At 45.3% G+C, this 19,417-nt stretch overlaps 1 protein-coding gene across 1 annotated transcript in view; it reads left to right on the top strand.

Annotated features, from left to right (window-relative positions):
• LOC134035327 (sodium channel protein type 5 subunit alpha-like) overlaps nucleotides 1–19,417 on the top strand; it is a 214,378-nt gene that overhangs the window by 10,600 nt on the left and 184,361 nt on the right. Inside the window, exons 2-4 of the mRNA XM_062480326.1 lie at nucleotides 9,059–9,214; nucleotides 16,290–16,436; nucleotides 17,459–17,577. Of these exons, the coding sequence (XP_062336310.1) occupies nucleotides 9,095–9,214; nucleotides 16,290–16,436; nucleotides 17,459–17,577 (386 nt within the window). The 5' untranslated portion in view covers nucleotides 9,059–9,094. The remainder of the gene's footprint in view (nucleotides 1–9,058; nucleotides 9,215–16,289; nucleotides 16,437–17,458; nucleotides 17,578–19,417) is intronic.

Below are 19,417 nucleotides of genomic sequence, written 5' to 3'. Positions count from 1 at the left end.
CTCTAGGTTGTTCTGGCTGCACCAGGTCACCAGGTTGGCCGCTTACCACCTATAATCAGACTCGTCTCCACCAGAGATGAGCCCAATGAGGGTGGTGTTGTCCGCAAACTTCAGGAGTTTGACGGACGGATGACTAGAGGTGCAGCTGTTGGTGTACAGGGAGAAGAGCAGAGGAGAAAGGACGCAGCCCTGGGGGGATCCAGTGCTGATGGACCGGGAGTCAGAGACTTGTGTTCCCAGCTTAACGCACTGCTTCCTGTCAGACAGCAAGTCTGTGATCCACCTGCAGGTGGAATCAGGCACGTTCAGCTGGGAGAGCTTGTCCTGAAGCAGGGCGGGGATGATGGTATTGAAGGCAGAGCTGAAGTCCACAAACAGGATCCTGGCGTAGGATGTTGGGGAGTCCAGGTGCTGTAGGGTGAAGTGGAGGGCCATGTTCACTGCATCGTCCGCAGACCTGTTGGCTCCGTAGGCAAACTGCAGGGGGTCCAGTAGAGGGTCTGTGATGGATTTAAGGTGTGCCAGCACCAGGCGCTCGAAAGACTTCATTACCACAGAGGTCAGGGCGACGGATCTGTAGTCTGTAGTGTTAAAGATGTAGGTAAACACCGGAGACAGCTCTGGAGAAAATTCTGTTAACTTCACCCTCCTGAGTGGAGAGAGTCGTCACTGTAGAGGGGGGGAGGTGGGAGGCCTCCTGGGTGGGAAGGGGTAGTTCAGGACTGTCCAATTGTCTTTCAAATCTGCAGTAGAACTCATTCAGTTCGTTGGCCAGGCGGGAGTCGTTAGTGGAGTGGGGGGCTCTGGGCTTGAAGTTGGTAATCTGCCTGAGCCCTCTCCAGACAGAAGCAGAGTCGTTTGCAGAGAATTGGTGTTTTAGTCTCTCCGAGTACAGTCGTTTCATCAAATCAAAGGCAAACAGTAGGATACTGCGCCCAGGAAGTGTCGTTTAGGCAAATCTGTATTTATAAGGCTATTTTACTCCTTTATTGAATTAATGCAGTAACTTGGACAATTAACGCATGTTACTCAAATAAGTAACTGTAATAATATTACTCAATGTCAAAAACTAACGTGTTATATTACTTTGTTACTCACTTAAGTAATAATATTATGTAACACGTTATATTACATAACGCGTTACCCCCAACACTGGTTGTGTTACCCTACTCCCAAACCTGCATGTTATTCTAGGTTGTATGCAGCGTCTGAGCCCTTGGCTTTAGCTCCACAAGTTAGCCCTGTGCAGGGCTGATTTCCCAGAGGGCTCTGGGGTTAGTCCCTGAGCAGCTGGAGGATGACTGACCTAGGTGACCCCAGGGGAGGTCAACTTGCTCAGACAGACAGACACACACACACACACCCACACATGCACACACACGGCTACACACACACCACACATATGTACACACATGCAGGCACACACACACATGTCCACAGCCAGTGTGTGTGTAAATTGAGTTGGTTAGTTCAGTTTAGTTCATTTAGTTAGTCTCTACGGTGTAGTTCTGTCCATATGGGAGAGAGATTCTCAGCTTTCCACTGTGTATGTTGTGTGTGTGTGGTGAGAGAATCTTCCAGAGAGAGCAATTACACAACACGACAGTGCTCTCAGCCTGCTTAGCACCAAGCTGTTCTGATTCACACACAGTCAAGCCCTAGGGAGTGCACCATCGTCCCCAGGTAAACTGTGCAACACACACACACCTACACAAACACACACCCCCACACACACACATGCTCCTCCACTCCTTTTTCCACTGTCTTATGTTCAGGCTTGTCTATAGACTGCTATGCCAAGAGATAGGGGCCCTCTCAGGGCAGTACAGCTGACCCAAAAGCTCTCTGGCTGGGAGGGCTAGATCATACTAGAGATACTGCTGGGGTGAAGCACACACACACACACAGGCTTGCACTCAGACATGCACACAGACATATCCTCAGCACAGTCAGGATAACAGTCAGTGGTGGGTACAGCTGTTCTCATGATCTAGTCCTCTAAAATACCCACTCACATACACACAATGCAATGTGGTGATCATAGAGGGATTACGGGAGATGTTTGTGTGGAAAAAGAACTGACCTGAGGGGCTGACCTGAGGCATGACCTATCAGGCTGAATAATGCAGGCAGGTAATTGGACACGCCCCTTTGCAACCTATAGCCATTGTTGTCTCATTGGTGTAAAGAGCTGTGATGTCACACTTTGAAGCCTACATGCAGTAGGTCAAATCTGTGACCCAGAATCAGATTCTCTCGAACAGCATTAGCTGAGTGCCCATTGAAGTTTTGTGTCTGCGTGTATGTGTCTGTGGGTTTGTGTGCGTGTGTCTGTGTGTGTCTGTCTGTGTGTTTGTGTGCTTGTATCTGTGTTGGTGGGTTTGTGTGTATGTGTATGACACAGTGCTGTGTGTGCTGGGCTACCTGTTAAGATGTTCAAGATGGGGAGGGGTCAAAGGGAACCTGACCAGGACCCTGTTTGTGTGTATGTGTACCTGACCATGTACCTTGATGTGATAATGTGTCAGAAATTAGATTCAAATCTGCCATGAATAAACGCATGAACGTATGAAAAATGAGGCCTGTCCTTCAATTAGGTCCCAGACAGATGGCCTGCTGCTTCTCAGTGTGTGTGCTTCATATCATTGTGTGTTCAATGTGTGTTGACGTGTGTGTATGTGTGTGTGAGAGGGGATGTGAGCTAAGGCAAGGGTGTGTGTGTATGTGAGTGTGTGACTGTTTGTGTGCATGAGGGAATATGAGCTAAGGCTAGTGTGTGTGTGTGTGTGTGTGTTACTGCGTGTGTGTATGTGTGTGTGTGAGAGAGGGGATGTGAGGTAAGGCTAGGGTGTGTGTGTATGTGAGTGTGTGTGTATGTGACTGTTTGTGTGCATGAGGGAATATAAGCTAAGGCTATTGTGTGTGTATGTGTGTGTGTTACTGTGTTTGTGTGTGTGTGTGAGAGAGGGGATATGAGCTAAGGCTAGTGTATGTGTTTGTGTGTGATGAGATGTAAGCTAAGAATAGTGTGTTGTGTGTGTGTGTCTGTGAGGGGATGTAAGCCAAGCCAACCCCGGTGAAAAAAAAGTATACTTTAGAGTATTTCAAGCATATTCACATTTTCAATAGTACATTTTAAATATACTAAGAAAAAGTGTACTATCTGTGAATATATAGGTAGGTATACTACCATCATGCTTTTCCAATTTTAACATTAATACTTTGAACACACTTTTAAAAAATTACTACAGTACACTTTTAGTAAATATATATTATAAAAATATATACTTTAAGTAAAACGTATATGTAATTTCTAAAGTGTACAACTGGAACTTTGTTTTTAAACATATTATTTGTATATTTTAAAATGCATGCTAAAAATAATCTTTGTAACAATGCACTTAAAGCTTACTTTAAAAATAAACATTTTAATATGCTGACATTTTTGGCTATTTTTAGTTACTTTCGAAGTCCCTTCATTAATTCAGCCTTCAGTGTACTGGTAGCCTAAAAATAATACATTTGCTGTACTGTAGTGTGTAGTAGAGTAAAGTACTTTTTTTTTTTTTTACAGTTTTCTTGTGCTTTTGCGGCTTCTATTTCGAAGCGGCTTACGCCTGGGACACACTGGCTGCGAAGCGCCTGGACGCGCCGCGCAGCGCCATGATCGGCTACGACTGAGCAAAAGCTGTTCACACCAGACGCGCATTTCTCCGCGCCGGTCACCAAGCCTTTCAGCTACTCTGAGCTTTCCTTTACGCTGACATGGTACATAAACATGGCATTGGCTATATCCCAGCATTGATCCTTATCTACGTTGTCCTTGTAAAATTGTTGCTGACATACAACAACTCCCTGTGCTTTTCAACTTCGAGAATTCATTTGATGCTGATTTTAGAAATCGACTCCAGGGTTCTCTCTCGGTAGGCTATGTCTACGTGTGGGTTGTGTGCAACGCGTGACAACTCGTTTCTCTCAAACAAACAAACAAACAGACCTGCAAATTCCTCAGAGTAAAAAAGGTGACAGTGTCGCCCGGGGTGTGCCCCCGGCTCGATTTTTTTATTTATTTTAATATGCAAATGAAACATTTCTGAGCGTGACTTAAAGGCCATATTGCAGGTTAAACATCACTGATGATAAATGGATACATGAAGCACTCAAGATATGTATATCATTTAAAACATCTCCAAATTGTGTCTGTTAAAGACCAGTTTTTGTCGTTTTTGGTGTTAGTATTAGCATATTAGCGCAATTTGGTGATGACGTCACGTTGGGGAGACGTGGAGGAGACTAGGCATAGATATCCATAGACATAATATAGATATCTATGGAGACTAGCCTCAGATTAGTACTAGAACTATGGCGAATGACTGCGACTCACCAGGGCGCTTCACCAACTCCACTCTATCCTCGGACCATCTAACTACATAAAACATTTACACAATTTCTCCAGAATGAAACACTTTCTGTTATGTACGCTATTGCAGCTTCGTCCCAAGATCTCTACAGACCATGCAGCTAATGTAATGCTCAACACTTGAACACATGGGCTTATTACTTGAAAGAGGAACTAGAGATGGTACAATTTCTGGGGGAAATTGTAGGGCGTGCGTCAGTTGCAGATGGGTCCGTTTGTTATGAAACAAGCCGAACCCCCTTTGAAACTAGCTATTCTAACAACGTTGTCACCAGCAGCAGAAGCGATCATTGTCAGTAAAAAAAAAGGCGAACATTTGGTCTCAGTCTAGAGCCCTGCATGGAGAAGCTGCATGAAGAAGCTACGAGCCAGATAGCCTAGCTTATGTTGCTAGCCAAACTTCACTGAATGTGCCAGAAATAAAAAACGTTTCTTTTGACATAACCTAGTTTAGCCTGTGGCATTAACCCTTGTGCTGCCTTCGGGTCACATGACCCAAAGGTTCATAACGAACCATCGTTGTGTTTACCCAATTTTACCCAATACAAAAACAAATAAAAATCATTTTCTTTTAACCTTCGCAATGTGGAGGGTCTGAGACAGCCCGACGGTTAAAAGAAAATGCTTCACTTTGTTTTTGTATGCGGTAAAGTTGTCACAATACGACGGTGGGTAACAATGACTGATGGGTCAGAATGACCCGAAGAGAACACAAGGGTTAAAGACAGTGACACACCACACAAGCTTGAGTTTAAATAGCTACATTATTTAATGTGACATTACTTACTGCACATGCAAGTCTTGAATTGCTTAAATGTATGATGCTGCCAGTACACCACGGCACGATAGATAGTAGATAGTACTTAAGCTACTAGTACTAGTAGTAGTACTGTGCAACAGTCTATCCCATATAGTGCTAGTTCAATCCAGCCTAGCACATATATTCACGTCGTATCTACTGCGTCATCTCAGTTAAACTATCAGGGCTTGGAAATACTGCGACTTGCTAAACACACAGTTGCCTGCAAGACCCAGTGAAATGTTATATACAGCTAGCAAACTAACGTTAGCTAGCATCGCTAACGACATTTGCTAACTCAACTTCGGTAGGCAAGCTGGCCAGTGCAAGTAACGGTGCGTTTACAGTGCGTGTCCACTGCAGCGATGCGAGCGACAACATGTTTTCCATTCATTTTCAATGGAGCCAGGCGAATCGCTTGCGTGGTGCATTGTGGGTAGCGACGCGACCGAGTTGAGATTTTCTCAACTTTATGCAAATGAGGAGCGATTTTCGCTAGCGATGGCCAATCGGAGTGTTTTCTTGTTTCTCGTAACGTAGCAACCATGGTAAACATTTCTAGCTTTCTAGGTTTCAAGATGGAGGAGAAACTGATTGTTTGTGTGGCTGGATACCCAGTACTGTATGACACGTCTCTGTATTCGTACAGAGATGTTAATATAAAAAATTATGCATGGCGCAAAGTTGCCGAAATTGTCGGTGCTCCTGGTGGGTATTTTGTACTTTCAAATTCAGTCTAGTCACATTACGTAACTTTGTTCTGTGGTAACTAGAGCTAGCTAGTTAGCCCGGCTGGGACTCCCTAGTTGTATCGACAGATTAGCAGACACTTCGAGTAATATAACACAACGTGTTTACACATGTCAACGTGTATGTCTATTAAACAGTTTTCAAATAATGTTTTTCTAGCTGAGGATTGCAAAAAAAAAAGGAAAAATTTAAGGGACAGCTACAAGAGGGAAAAGAACAAGGAGAAAGAGTTGAGCAGGAGTGGAGCAGGCCTGACAAATCATAAACCTTGGAAGTATGCTGCTGTGATGGGGTTCCTGGCTCCATTTATGGAGTACAGGGACTCCAGCAGAAACTTCCAGAGGCCTGCCACCACATTACCGGTTACATAGAGTGCGGATGGCATTTAATCTTTCACTCGGTCTAAAAAAAGTGGGGAAAAAATCATATTGTGTGCAATAGATAAGATCATGTCAGATCTAGAAAGCTTATCGCATTTTTGCTTAATGTGTGTAAAAGTTGTATTTTGTCTGTCACTTGGCCATGACATTATACGAACTACAGCAGTGACTTTAGAGAACTACAACTCTGCATTAATCTGTCTGACACGCCCCCGAGCGTGGTGCACTGTGGGAAGGCGAGCGATGGCAAGCGATTCGCGTCGCTGCATTGTAAACGCACTGTAACAGTTGACGCTGTGTGCTTAAAGATTCTGACGCAAGTGCTAAGATTCCGATTGGTCAAGAGAAAAAGTGCTAAGATTCCAATTGGCCCAGAGAAATGTCAATTATAAGAATTATCCAATAATGTTTCGCAATTCTAAGCCTGCATGGCATACAGAAGAAGGGCAGCCTACACCCCTCCCCACCCCCCCCCCAAAAAAAACTCTCCGGTTCTACACGATTCACTTAAATGATCAAATTGACCAAGAAAACGGCGATTGTCGCCGAAAAGCGACAAGTTTGCAGGTCTGAACAAAACAACTACGGGCATGCTAGCTCAATGGATCAATCCGTTTATTTTCATTCGTTTTCATCAGGGTAACCACATGTAAAGGACGTTCGTTACCAACATTGTGTAATTATAAAGTCTACAACTTTACAAATGTTCGCCGTAGTCTACAATTAATGGAGTAAAATCTTAATAACATGTTTTTTTATTCAAATATATCAACTAATATGGTGTATTTCATCATCCTGCAGCCGATTTCGCAAGCGTCTCACGAAAAAATTCGACCAGCTGCCGAAACGATCAGGAGCAGGCAATGCGATCGCAGGCGATCGCAGGCGATGCGATCGCAGGCGATGCGATCGCAGGCGATGCGATCGCAGGCGATGCGATCGCAGGCGATCGCAGGCGCTTCGCAGGCGATCGCAGGCGCGTCGCAGCAGATCGCAGCCGATCGCAGGCAGTGTGTCCCAGGCGTTATAGTCCGGTTTTAGAACAAAAAAGTGGCTTCTTTCAAGATCTCTATTTAATGCTCAACACTTGAACGGGGGCTTATTACTTGAATGAGGAATTATTTTCTGTGTCGTCTCAGTTACATTATCAGGGCTTGGAAATACAGTGACTTGCTAAAGTAGGCAAATGGCTAGTAGAACATAACATTTCATAATCATTTCAGTTAATCAAACAGCTACAAGACCCAGTGAAATGTTATAGGCTAGCTAGCAAACTAACGCTAGCATCGCTAACACTACTAATTCAACTTTGGTAGTGTGACCGAGCTCTTTGTAAGTTCGTTTTAGATATAATTGTATATGATCATGTGGACAATAAGACACGGACGCGGTCTCTTTTCAAAACTTGTATTTTACCACTGCTCTTCTTGACATAGCCTTTCGAACAGCCCTCACTGATTTCAGCATCAAGCCTACGGCAACTCCCGAGGGACAAAACTCCCTTGTCCGTTGTCACATAGAAAGGTCTGCTACAATAGTCTATCCTCATGATTTGCAAGCTAGCTAAACGTATACTAAAATAATTTTGTAGACATAACAATGTATTCTGACACTAAAGGAGTGACTTGGCTTTATTTCTGGAGATACTATCCTCAACCGAAGTGTGTTACACAATGCTGTAAGATCGCCTATACTCGTGCATTGCTCTTGGTACCCAGAATTCCCTGCGGCAAGCTGAAAAGCTACTAAGTTAAGGGCATAAGCTTAGTTAAATCCTAAAATTCGTTCATTTCAACGGGGGGGGGGGGGCAGACGTGAACCATCATTCACGTCTTACTAAAACAGCGGCCACGCGAAAGGGAATGAAAAATACTCTCTACTAAAAAATACAATGCGGGTCACGTGAAAAAAGCATCCAAAGACTCGTAGAAAGCCTGAGTCGGGAAATGAACGAATTGTTTGTTTCCTCTAGCTACCAGTACAGAGCCTATGCAGGTCACGTGAAAAAAGATCCAAAGACTCGTAGAAAGACCGAGTCGGGAAATTAACGAATTGTTTGTTTCCTCTAGCTACCAGTACAGAGCCTATGCAGGTCACGTGAAAAATGATCCAAAGACTCGTAGAAAGACCGAGTCGGGAAATGAACGAATCGTTTGTTTCCTCTAGCTACCAGTACAGAGCCTATGCAGGTCACGTGAAAAATGATCCAAAGACTCGTACCCGAAGACCGAGTCGGGAAATGAACGAATCATTACTGTTTACTTGGACGAGCCTATGCAACAGTCCCGATGCGCGGCCACGAGAAAATGAACGAATCACTCTTTGAGAGGACTCGTTACTCCCGAGTCCTTGTAAGGATTCGTTCAAAATGAACGAATCGTTCACAAACGACACATCACTAGTATGAATTTGCAAGTAAACCATCGTGAGCATAGGACCGCTTAACGTTGGCTGCGCAATGGTAACGTTTGCATTAAAAGTGTGTGTGTGTGTGTGTGATGGGATGTGAGCTATGGCTAGTGTGTGTGTGTGTGATGAGATGTGATCTTATACTGATATTATCATGATTCATCTGAGAACCTGTGGTCTCCCTGGGCTCCCAGCCTGTTCTCAACATCACCATGAGAACTTCAGGAGACCTTCAGGAGCTATAAACGTGGCAGCGAATAATCCCATATCTCCCTCCCTCTCTTCCTCCCTCCCCTCCAGAGTGTCTAGTGCAGGACAGACAGACAGGATGAGAAGATGGCCAGCCTGCTGCTACCACCGGGACCAGGCAGCTTGCACCGGTTCACCCGCGAATCTCTGGCTGCCATTGAGAAGCGCGTTGCTGAGGAGCAGGCTCGGCATGCCAAGCACTATCAGGTCTGTCCTACATCTCTGATAGGGTGGGGCTAGGTCTGTCCTACATCTCTGATAGGGGCGGGCTAGGTCTGTCCTACATCTCTGATAGGGTGGGGCTAGGTCTGTTAGAGTGGGGCTATGTCTGGCCTACACCTCTGATAGGGTGGGGTTGATAATAATTAATAACAAAAATCAGCAAATAATTAGCTGGTTGACAGGCAGTTTACCCCCTATTCCAGAGGCATTGTTAGACATAAAACTCTACTGAGGTACATATTCATATCCCTTTTTTTTCTTTCAAGCTTGCTGCGCACAATACACTACTAAGCTATAGAAACTCCCCTTGCTTAACCCACTGTACAACAGTTCAGGGATGCAAGTTTGATATCATCATGTGAAGCACTTTGTGATTTTTATCTGCGAGAGGTGCTATACAAATAAACTTTACTTACTTACTATCAGCTTTGGCAGGGACATCAATAGTTAATGCGAGCGTGCATTTGAGCGCAAATACTGTTTTTTTGAGCTTCATGTAATATTGTTTTTATGTTTTAGTCAAATTATGATGATCAGTAGGCCAATCATTTAGAAACTTTCTTTAGTTTTGTAATGTTTTCTTAGCCTACCTCAATTCTGATTTGTGTGCCGAGTCCTACACCTGGATTTCTGTGTGCGTGCTGCAGTTTGGCAAGCTCAGAAGAGTGCGCTAACATGGAATTCTGCGGGCATTAGTTTGTGTTTTCGGTTAAACTGCTTTGATTTTACAAGCTTTGATTGGGATACTGCTTTTTTTTAAATTTAGATTATCAATCTAAATTAATGCACTGACTAATAAAGTAAATTGTTAAAACTCAAACTTAAGATTTTACTGGGGCACAGCAGATTTATACTGGGGCACGTGCCCCAGTAAAAAGGGTCTAATGACGTCCCTGCCCTATTTACACTGGACGCGTTTGCAACGCGTTATGGCTAGGACCCGACTGTCGGAGCAGATTGTTAGCATACCCCTTTGGTGTGACTTCATCTGTTGTTCCCACCAAACTGAAGATCAGATCTACTGGGAGGTGAGGATGTAGACTCGTGCCGCGTACAGTTGTACGCGTGCACTCTCTGGGGCAAGTGATCTTTCCATCTCTCCTTCTCCTTGTCTGTCAGTGTCCTCAACATTTGTAGGAGAGTCCGATAAAATCTCTCAACTGGGTTCCCCTGAGGGTGGTATGGTGACGTTCGGGAATGACCGATCCCAGCAAACCGTCTTAGAGTTCTGAAAAGTTCGTTCTCAAATTCGCGGCCCTGGTCATGGTGTAGTTTGGCCGGATAACCGAAGCGTGGAATATAATCTTGGAACAAGCGCTCAGCTGCAGTCCGCTCCGATTTGTTCTTCGGGTAGGCTTGAGCGAACCTTGTGAAATGGTCCATGACCACCAGGAGGTGGGCGGTTGTGGTTCATTCTCCACCGTGGACATGTATAGGGCAGCAACCCAGGCTACATCCTTCTTCTCTGCCATTTGACTCCCTTCCCACGCCGCTTGTACTGCTCCCGAGGGTAATCCTTCAGTGCATTCAGACTCGAATGCTTCTATGTCCAGGGGAAGGCGGGACAGAGTATCTGCATCGATGTTGCTTTTCCCTGGCCGATACTTGACTTCGAACCGGAAGTCAGACAATTCCCCAACCCACCGATGGCCTGCTGCGTTGAGTTTGTGCTCATCACATACGTCAGGGGATTATTATCAGTATACACAGTGAAGTGCGGGGCGTAACACAGGTAGTCCCGGAACTTCTCGCACACCGCCCACTTTAAGGCCAGGAAATTGAGTTTGCTGCTGTGTAACCGATAGTTCCTCTCCGCCGCCGTCAACGTCCTAGATCCGTAGCCGATGACCCTCAACTTCCCTTCTTATCGCTGGTACAGGATGGTCCCGAGACCCATTTCGGATGCGTCGGTGTGGAGCGCAAAGGGCAAGTTGAAGTCTGGGTATGCCAGTACAGGTGGGTTTAGTAGCATGCTTATTAGCTCTTCCAAGGTCTGTTGGTGTTCCCTGGTCCATTCTATTGGAGTCCTGGACGGAACTTGTGGCCCATTAGATTTCCTCCTGTTGTGTGAATCCCGTGCTGTCTCAGGCTTTGCTTGTAACTGCTCATACAAGGGTTTTGTGACCCTGGAGAAGTTTTGGACAAAGGCACGGTAGTAGCTGAGGAACCCTAAGAGTCTCCTTTTCACTCCCACCGTTCGGGAAGTCTTGCCCGTTAAGGACCGAACAGCCTCCAGGTCCTTGGGGTCAATCCACACTCCCTCAGCCGACACTAGGCGTCCAACGTACCTGACTTCACTGCGGAACATCTCACACTTCTCAGGTTTCAACTTGACGCCATGCTGCTGGAGTGCTCTCAAGACTTTACGGATGCTCTCAACATGTTCCTTGAACGACCTCGCATAGCATAAGACATTGTCCAAATATGGGATACAACACTCATCCCTGAGCGAGTCAAGCATTTCCTCCATGTTGCGTTGGAAGGCAGCAGGCGCATTGGATAGTCCAAAGGGGATACGGACCCACTCATACAGCCCCCAGGGTGTGATGAATGCTGTCATGTGTCTGGAGCCCTCTGCGATAAACCCTTGGTGGTAGGCTTTGCCTTGGTCAAGGATGCTGAACCAAGAATATCCTCCAAGTGTGTCGATCAGATCCTGTATCCTGGGTAGTGGGTGTCGATCAGGGATGGTTTTCTTCAGGAGACGGTAATGAACGCAGAACCTCAGCTTGCCATCTTTCTTTCGGACGCAGACCACTGGAGCAGAATATGGTGACTTTGATTTAACAACCCACCCCTTTGCTAGGAGGTTTTGTATATAGCCCTTTACCTCATTGAACAGGGGTTTCGGTACTGTTGAGTACGCCCTTTGGACTGGAATATCGTTACTAAGCGTGATTGGCATTTGCAAGCTAGGTATGCACCCAATGTCATCGTCGTCTCTGCTGAACACCCTGGACTCCTCATATAACATCCTCCGGGCAGTCTCTTGCTGGCTATCATTCAGGTGCTCTAGATCGACGGGTGGATGCCATAACAATGTTTTCTCCTGGTCCCCTTGGGTGGTCGCAGCTTGGGTCCTTGTTGTAGGTCTCAACTCATTCGCCTGCCCAGAATCCACTATCCTCTAAATACTCTGTAATGTTACAATTACTGTGCCTCGCGGCAAAGTTCCGTTAGTCCCTGTGCTATTTCCGATGGGGATGGATACCCAAGAGTCCCTTTGGGGTCTTATCTCTAAGAGGCCTTCTCCAATGTCCAAGCACTATCTTCATGAGGTTCAAATAAGAACACTGAGTTTGACTGCGCCATCTCTGAAGGAATTCTGCACTTCACACCAGGCCACCTGTCCTGCCAGTACTACAGCATCTCTCTGGCCGACTTTCAAGCGTTCGTTTCCATAATCTTCCTCCACTGCCCGTACCACTTTGACTAGAGCTTGTACCTTTTCGTTCGAAACATTAATGGCTCCCGCCAGCAAGGAGGTTAAGTGCGTTAGGTAAGTGTTGGCAACAGTCGTTCAGACTGCCCTTGAATCAGTTCTTCCACTAAGTTGAAACCCAAGAGTGGTCTCTCAATTGGCATTTTACTCAACAGGAATGGGACATTAATGGAAAAGCTGGGGTCCTCATTTCTTAGCAAGTTTACAGCATAGACTTCCAGATCGTCTTCAGATCCAAGGAGCTCCCGAAGTGGCCTCACCTCTGTATTAACATGTCTTTAAAAATTCCTGGCTTGATGATTAGCAGCACCCCTCTGACAATATCGGCCTCGCTAAAGTTCTCCCGCCGACAACTGTCTATCTGCCGGCACACGTTGTTGTATGTGATATCTGATGAATGATCCCCAATATGGCCCACATGTATCTTAAACTCACGTGGTTGAATGTATGAGAGTCCTCTCATGGGGAATGCAAAGTCATGGACTACCCGTTTGGGTGGTTCAGTTTGGCCTACAGGTGGTGTGGTGTCGCCTTCTCATGTTACAGGTTCAGCCCGGTCAGTGTTTTGAGTGGGTGTTGCCTGTACCTCAATGGCATGTGGATGTGACACAGATGTAATGTGAGTGTATGCATCAACATCAGATGTATGTACCACATCGCAAGTCTGTTTTGCTGAACTTCCAGTGTCTTGTAACGCTAACAGTTCACTCATATCTTGGTCCTCGGCTTCAAGCAGGAGATCATTCGATATGAAAGCATTGATATACTCGAAACTACACTCACTGTCCTCCAGATCTAGTTCAGATGAGTCTGTCCCTGGCATTGATTCAATAATCTTGACGACGCGGAACAGTTCCTCGGCAGGTACTGTGACCAGGTCCTTCCTGATGGCCCACATCAAGCGTTTCATCGTACTATCTGCCATGATGTAACTTTCCGTCACCCTCTGTCACTGCCTTGATCTCAAGGTTAAGACAGCAGTCTTCTCAACTATCCTGGTTTGTTCTGTGTCCCATTGCCGCAGTAGACGTCGCAGCTGCTGTCCTCAGCCCTCGCTTCAATGTCTCCCTGGTCCCGCGGTTTAGTAATTTTTGGATCAGTCTCCACACGTCACGTGGAACTGATCCCGGACGAGCCCCCAAGAAACTGTTGCAGACCTCGGCTCAGGAGGTCGGACTGGCAGATTACTGTTACCTGTGAATACAGGAGAGAATGAATGAAGAGAATGAATGAAGAGACCGGGGAGTCGTGTCTGTACTTTCACAGCTCTTGCATACATGTGAGCACGCAGTCGTGGAGACACTCCCCCATACTGAATTTCCCGGCATTCTGTCGATCTCAGCAACCTATCACAATAAAGTATTCGCTCATATTGTCCTTAACCTTTTAAGGAGTGAGTTCTAAATATTACCGACGCTTCCACCAGAGTGAGTTATTTTTCCAAAACGGAAGCTAGCTAGCTTTAGTTAGCTTCCGTTACCTAGCAACCTAGCATAATACTCGTAGCAATGCTACTACCTGCTAGTGTTACTTGTTAGCCTCCTAATTGTAGATTTTGAAGCCATACTATAGCGTTTGTCATATAGTTTTTGTCTATCGGAAAATAGTCGGTTGGAATGTTCAGAATCACACATGTGTGACGGTACTCTGTGGGGCCCGCTTTCGAACGATCACATATGTGTGACGCTACTCCTTAACGGGTTAATAAAAGAGAACAATTACTTTTATAACAGTATTTAGTCATTTCAAAAACAATTGTGATTTCTTGTGTGTATCACATAAAGTATTTCTATCTTAAACGAGCAAACCACGCTACAGTACCTTTTCTATTCATGACGGAGGTCGCGTGCATGCCGTAAGGTAAAATACCAAATAAAAGTCCAAAAATCGGGGGCCTGTTCTATAAGCGAGTTACAAAATAAACGGGAAAATAACTGACATGCGTGGCTTAAATTTGCTTTATGGAACATGCCCCCGGTCACTTCAAATTAAAAGTGGAACAGCTTGATTTTCAGCCCCACGGAGCGAGATAGAGAGAGCATACGAGAAGTTTGGACCAACATCAAAGTAAAGAGGCAACATAAAAAGGTTAGTATTCATTTTTACATGTTGCCCTCCTCTTTTACAGTTTCTCAAAAGAGCAATTTCGATTTTGGTCCCATTTACAAAACAAACTTCTCATATGCTCTCTCTCTCTCTCTCTCTCGCTCCGTGGGGCGAAAATCAAGCTGTTCCACTTAGCGCTCCCAAAATCTAGGCAGCAAATCTATTTCAAGATTGTAGGGGGTCAATATTGACCAAACAACCGAAACTAATTCCCCTATGGTTTGAAGGAAGATGGGAAACTGAACAGTGTATTAACATTAACCAAATAATCACTGAGGAGAAGGTCTCAGGAGATCAAGAATCCACAGATGCTTCACAATTCCGTTTATACCCAAGAACAACTAATCACATCACAATCTTGACCCTTACTTATCAACATGACTAGCAATGCTACAGTAAGTTACACAATGATGTGTGAGAGCCATCAAGTTGAGGGTCCATCCAGTAACTCCATATTTTACCATATGAGAGGTGGGGGCAGGTTGATACAAGATCAGCCTTTATTCTTCTGGCTACGTACACCATCTCTTGGTCAAAATAGAAATTCAGCAAATTCAACAATTAATATTCATATAGGCTATTGTTCCTACAATTAACATCACATGTGACCATGCATCCTCCTGTAACTGGTGTTCCAGTAAATATTTTTCAAGATTAGCCTTTATTCTTCTACCCTAAGTAGGCCTACACCATCTCTTGGTCAGTTTTTGGTACTTTCTTCATGAGGTGCAGTTTTTACAACTCAATTACTTGTAACTGGGAATACCTGAGATTGGATTACATTTCACCGTTCCACATGCAGAATTTACCTGCCATTAAATGAACATCTCACTGTATACTGCATTCATGCTCTGTTCAACAGGATCAGAATGTGCAAATCGTTTTTTATATTCATTATTCTCATAATGTCAGTGTAACTGACAATTCCACACAAGCCTGTAAATAAAAGTACATGGGAAGAGAACTACCAGTAGCTACCATACATAATTATCTGCATCCATTTCTGCGGCAGCAGTCAATGTCTCTTCGTCATCTTAATCATCATCATCATCATCCTTTGATGAAAAACATTCGGTTGGGGGAAACTGCTACTACAAGTTGAAATAGGCACCAATTGATATTTACTTTGTATCATGTCGATATATGGTTAAAACCAAGGTGACGTCGAGGCTACAATCACAAGCGTATAGCCTAAGCAAAATATGTCTTACCTGTTTGTAGTATATTTTCATATTTAATATAACATTGAACATGCTGTTGCCTTTTAATAGTTCTCATGCCCGCGCTTAACTCAGAGATGACGTACTCCGAGTTGAGTTAACAAATTCAAATCAGCTTTTCTGGAACTTTGTCAGCTTTTCTGGTTTTCGGAGTTTCCCATTTTAGAGTAACTCAACTCAGAGTTCAGGGTTAGCCTCAGAGTTTGTTAAACCCGCTACCTGGAATACCCCTCTGGTGAAACTACACAGACACAGAGCCTGTTGACTGGTAAACATTATGTAACCCCCCCAGGAGGACCTGGGAGATGTGGACGAGCTCAAGCCTCGTCCAGACCTGGAGGCGTCCAAACAGCTGCCCCGGATCTTTGGGGACATCCCGTCTGGGCTGGTGGGGGTGCCCCTGGAGGACATTGACCCCTACTACCATAAGAATCACAGGGTGGGTGTGGAGGACTGGGACTAGGGGGAGAGGGGTGTCTCTGTGTAAGTTTGTTTTGCTCTTGTCTTGTCTGATACCGGGATGGTCTAGGAGACAGAGGGAGGGAGAGGAGAGAGGGAGGGAGAAGAGACAGGGAATGAGAGGAGAGGGAAGTGATACTGGATAAGTGCAGCAGGGATCGAAGCTTTAGAGAAACGGACAGAGAGGAAAAAGGAGGATTTAGTCCTTTAGTAAGATGGAGAGGGGGATGAGTGTCAAAAGAGTTTATAGAATGGGACAAGCAAGGGATGGAAACTTGAAAAACAGACGAGAAGAGGGATGGGAGTTTGAGAAGGAGGAGAGGAGAGAGGGATGACTGGTGAATGGGGTGAGTCACATGAAAAGTGCAGCCCCGGCTCTTTCTCTTCCTTTTTTTCTCTCACTCTCTTTTCCATCTCTCTTTTTTTCCCTCTCATTTGTTTTCTCTTTCTCTCCTGCTTCAGTCACATAAGGAGAGGAGAGGAGAGGGGGAGAATGTCTGATGTTGACCCTCTAGTGAATCTGACTCTGGTCTTTCATCTAGACATTGTCTGTCCGCTTTGACCACTGGCTTTACAGCAAGCTCTGCTCCTCTGGCTGTTCTGTGTGTACGTGTGTGTGTGAGTGTGTGTTTGTGTGTGTGTCTGAGAGAGAGAGGGTGTGTGTGTGTGTAGAGTGTGGGGGAGGTGTCACTGTTAGTTTATTGCCTTGCTCTTTAACCGTGATGCATGTTTCTCTTCCCTTCTCCCTCGCCATTTCTATTTTTCTCTCTTTCTCTCCCTGCCTCCCTCTAACTCTCTCCCTTTTCTCCCTCTTTCCCCTCTCCCTCTCCCTCTTCTCCCTCCTCTCTCCTCCCCATCTCCATCCTCTTCCTCTCTCCCCTTCTCCATCCTCTTCCTCTCTCCCCCTTTCCATCCTCTCCCTCTCTCCCTCCTCTCCCTCTCCTTTTCTCCCTTTCTACCCCTCTCCATCCTCTTCCTTTCTCCCTTCTCCCCTCTCCACAGACTTTTATAGTGCTGAATAAAGGGAAGGCCATCTTCCGTTTCAGTGCCACTGCAGCCCTTTATATTTTTAGCCCTTTTCATCCAGTACGAAGAGCCTCAATAAAGATATTAGTCCACTCATATCCTTTTGTTGTCTAAAGACACTCAATGCACACAATCACATACACACTCGTAGTACAAACACACACCCACACACATAATGGTGCTGTTTCCGAAAATGTAGATTGTGAGAATAAATTTGATGGACAATTATTTAACATGAGGAAACCCAGAGACTGTGTCAAGGTTGCATCAATGCTACTGTGGAGTCAGATGGCTGAGCAGTTAGGGAATTGGGCTAGTAATCAGAAGGTTGCTGGTTTGATTCCCGGCTCTGCCAAATGTTGTTGGGTCCTTGGGCAAGGCACTTCACCCTACTTGCCTTGGGGAAATGTCCTTTTACTTACTGTAAGTCGCTCTGGGTAAGAGTGTCTGCTAAATGTAAATGTACTGTCTCTATCCATGCTGTCTTTTAAATAACAGCCTCTACACTAATAGGACCATTCCATTGAGTTGATATTAGTTGTATCTTACCATGTGATGTTGTGTTGTGATGTGTTGTTGTGATGTTGTGTCGCATTGACTTGTTGTGTGTTCATGTGATGTTGTGACATGTTGTTGTGTTGTGATGTGATCTGATGTTGTGATGTTATGTTGTGTAATTGTATTGTGATTTTGTGATGTGATCTGATGTTGTGATACTCTTTATGTCACAGCATCCTAAACACAAGCTGTTAATGTGACTGCATGTAACAATATAAATAACCCAAGCTAGCTGTCTAGGAGGCCCTAATGAAAGGTCACAACACTGGAGATGAAAACTGAATGACCAGATTTTTTCTGTGGCGTATTTACTGGAGGTTATAGCTTAAATATTCACACAGTGTTATGGAATATTTACTGGAGATGCTGGCTGAAGGATGAACACAGTGGTGCAGTAAATCCAGTGAATTTATAATGGGCTCAGGGCTGTGACTCAGGCAGTGTTGTTTTTTGGGCCATTCAGCTGTATAATGTTGGTGTGTGATGAACTCTGCTTCTTCATAATACTGTTACTGTAAGTCATGACACATCACACTGCTGCTTAGGGCTGTTGGGAAACAGACATTATGGGATTTTACTCCAGGGAGTAACTGTAACCCTGGGTGAAAAGATCTGCCTGGCTCACTGGATCTCAGAGGATGAAACTGCCAGTCAGCCAAGCAGCCAGTCAGCAATGTTGTCAGCCAGCAAGTCAGCCAGTTAGTCAGTTAATCAGTCAGTCAGCAAGTCAGCCAAGCTGTAAGTCTGGCAGTCAGTCAGCCAAGCAGCCAGCCAGCCAGCCAGCCGGTCAGCCAATCAGTCATGCTAGTGAGCATGTCATTCAAGCAGTCAGTCAGTCAGCCAGCTAAGTAGTGTGCCAGCCCGTTAGTCAGCCAGTCAGCCACCAAAGCAGTCAGACAGCCAGTCAGTAAGCATGGGAAAAAGCTGGTCCTCTCTCCTCCATCTACCCCTCCCCTTCACTCCTCCTCCCCCTCTCCTCCCTCATGTCCTCCTGCGTCCTCCACCCCCTCCTTCCCTCCTGCAAGTCCACCACCTCAACATGTCTGTACGCCGTGGCGCCAGAGAAGCAGGACTGTGTGTGTGTTTGTGTGCTAACACTAGTAGGTGTCTACTGAGTAGGGAAAAGCACTTTCTCTCCAGAGAAGGGTGTGGACTCTACACACTCTCACTCCTCTAAGAGCACAGAGAGGGGATTCTCAACTGTGTGTCTATGCACACTGATGAGTCTCAGCCATGATCAGAAGAGACCTGAAAAGTAACAGTTAAGAATTGTAAACTAAGTTTTCCCTCCTACCCACTTCCTCCGTCCTCCATCACTGCAGGTTGGAGCTCCACAGGCTGTCTAATGGGCTTCTAATAGAGGGGTGTGGCCAGGGC

Source organism: Osmerus eperlanus, chromosome 15, assembly GCF_963692335.1.
Source record: "Osmerus eperlanus chromosome 15, fOsmEpe2.1, whole genome shotgun sequence".
Taxonomy (NCBI): domain Eukaryota; kingdom Metazoa; phylum Chordata; class Actinopteri; order Osmeriformes; family Osmeridae; genus Osmerus; species Osmerus eperlanus.
This window is presented reverse-complemented; position numbering and strand designations above follow the sequence as displayed.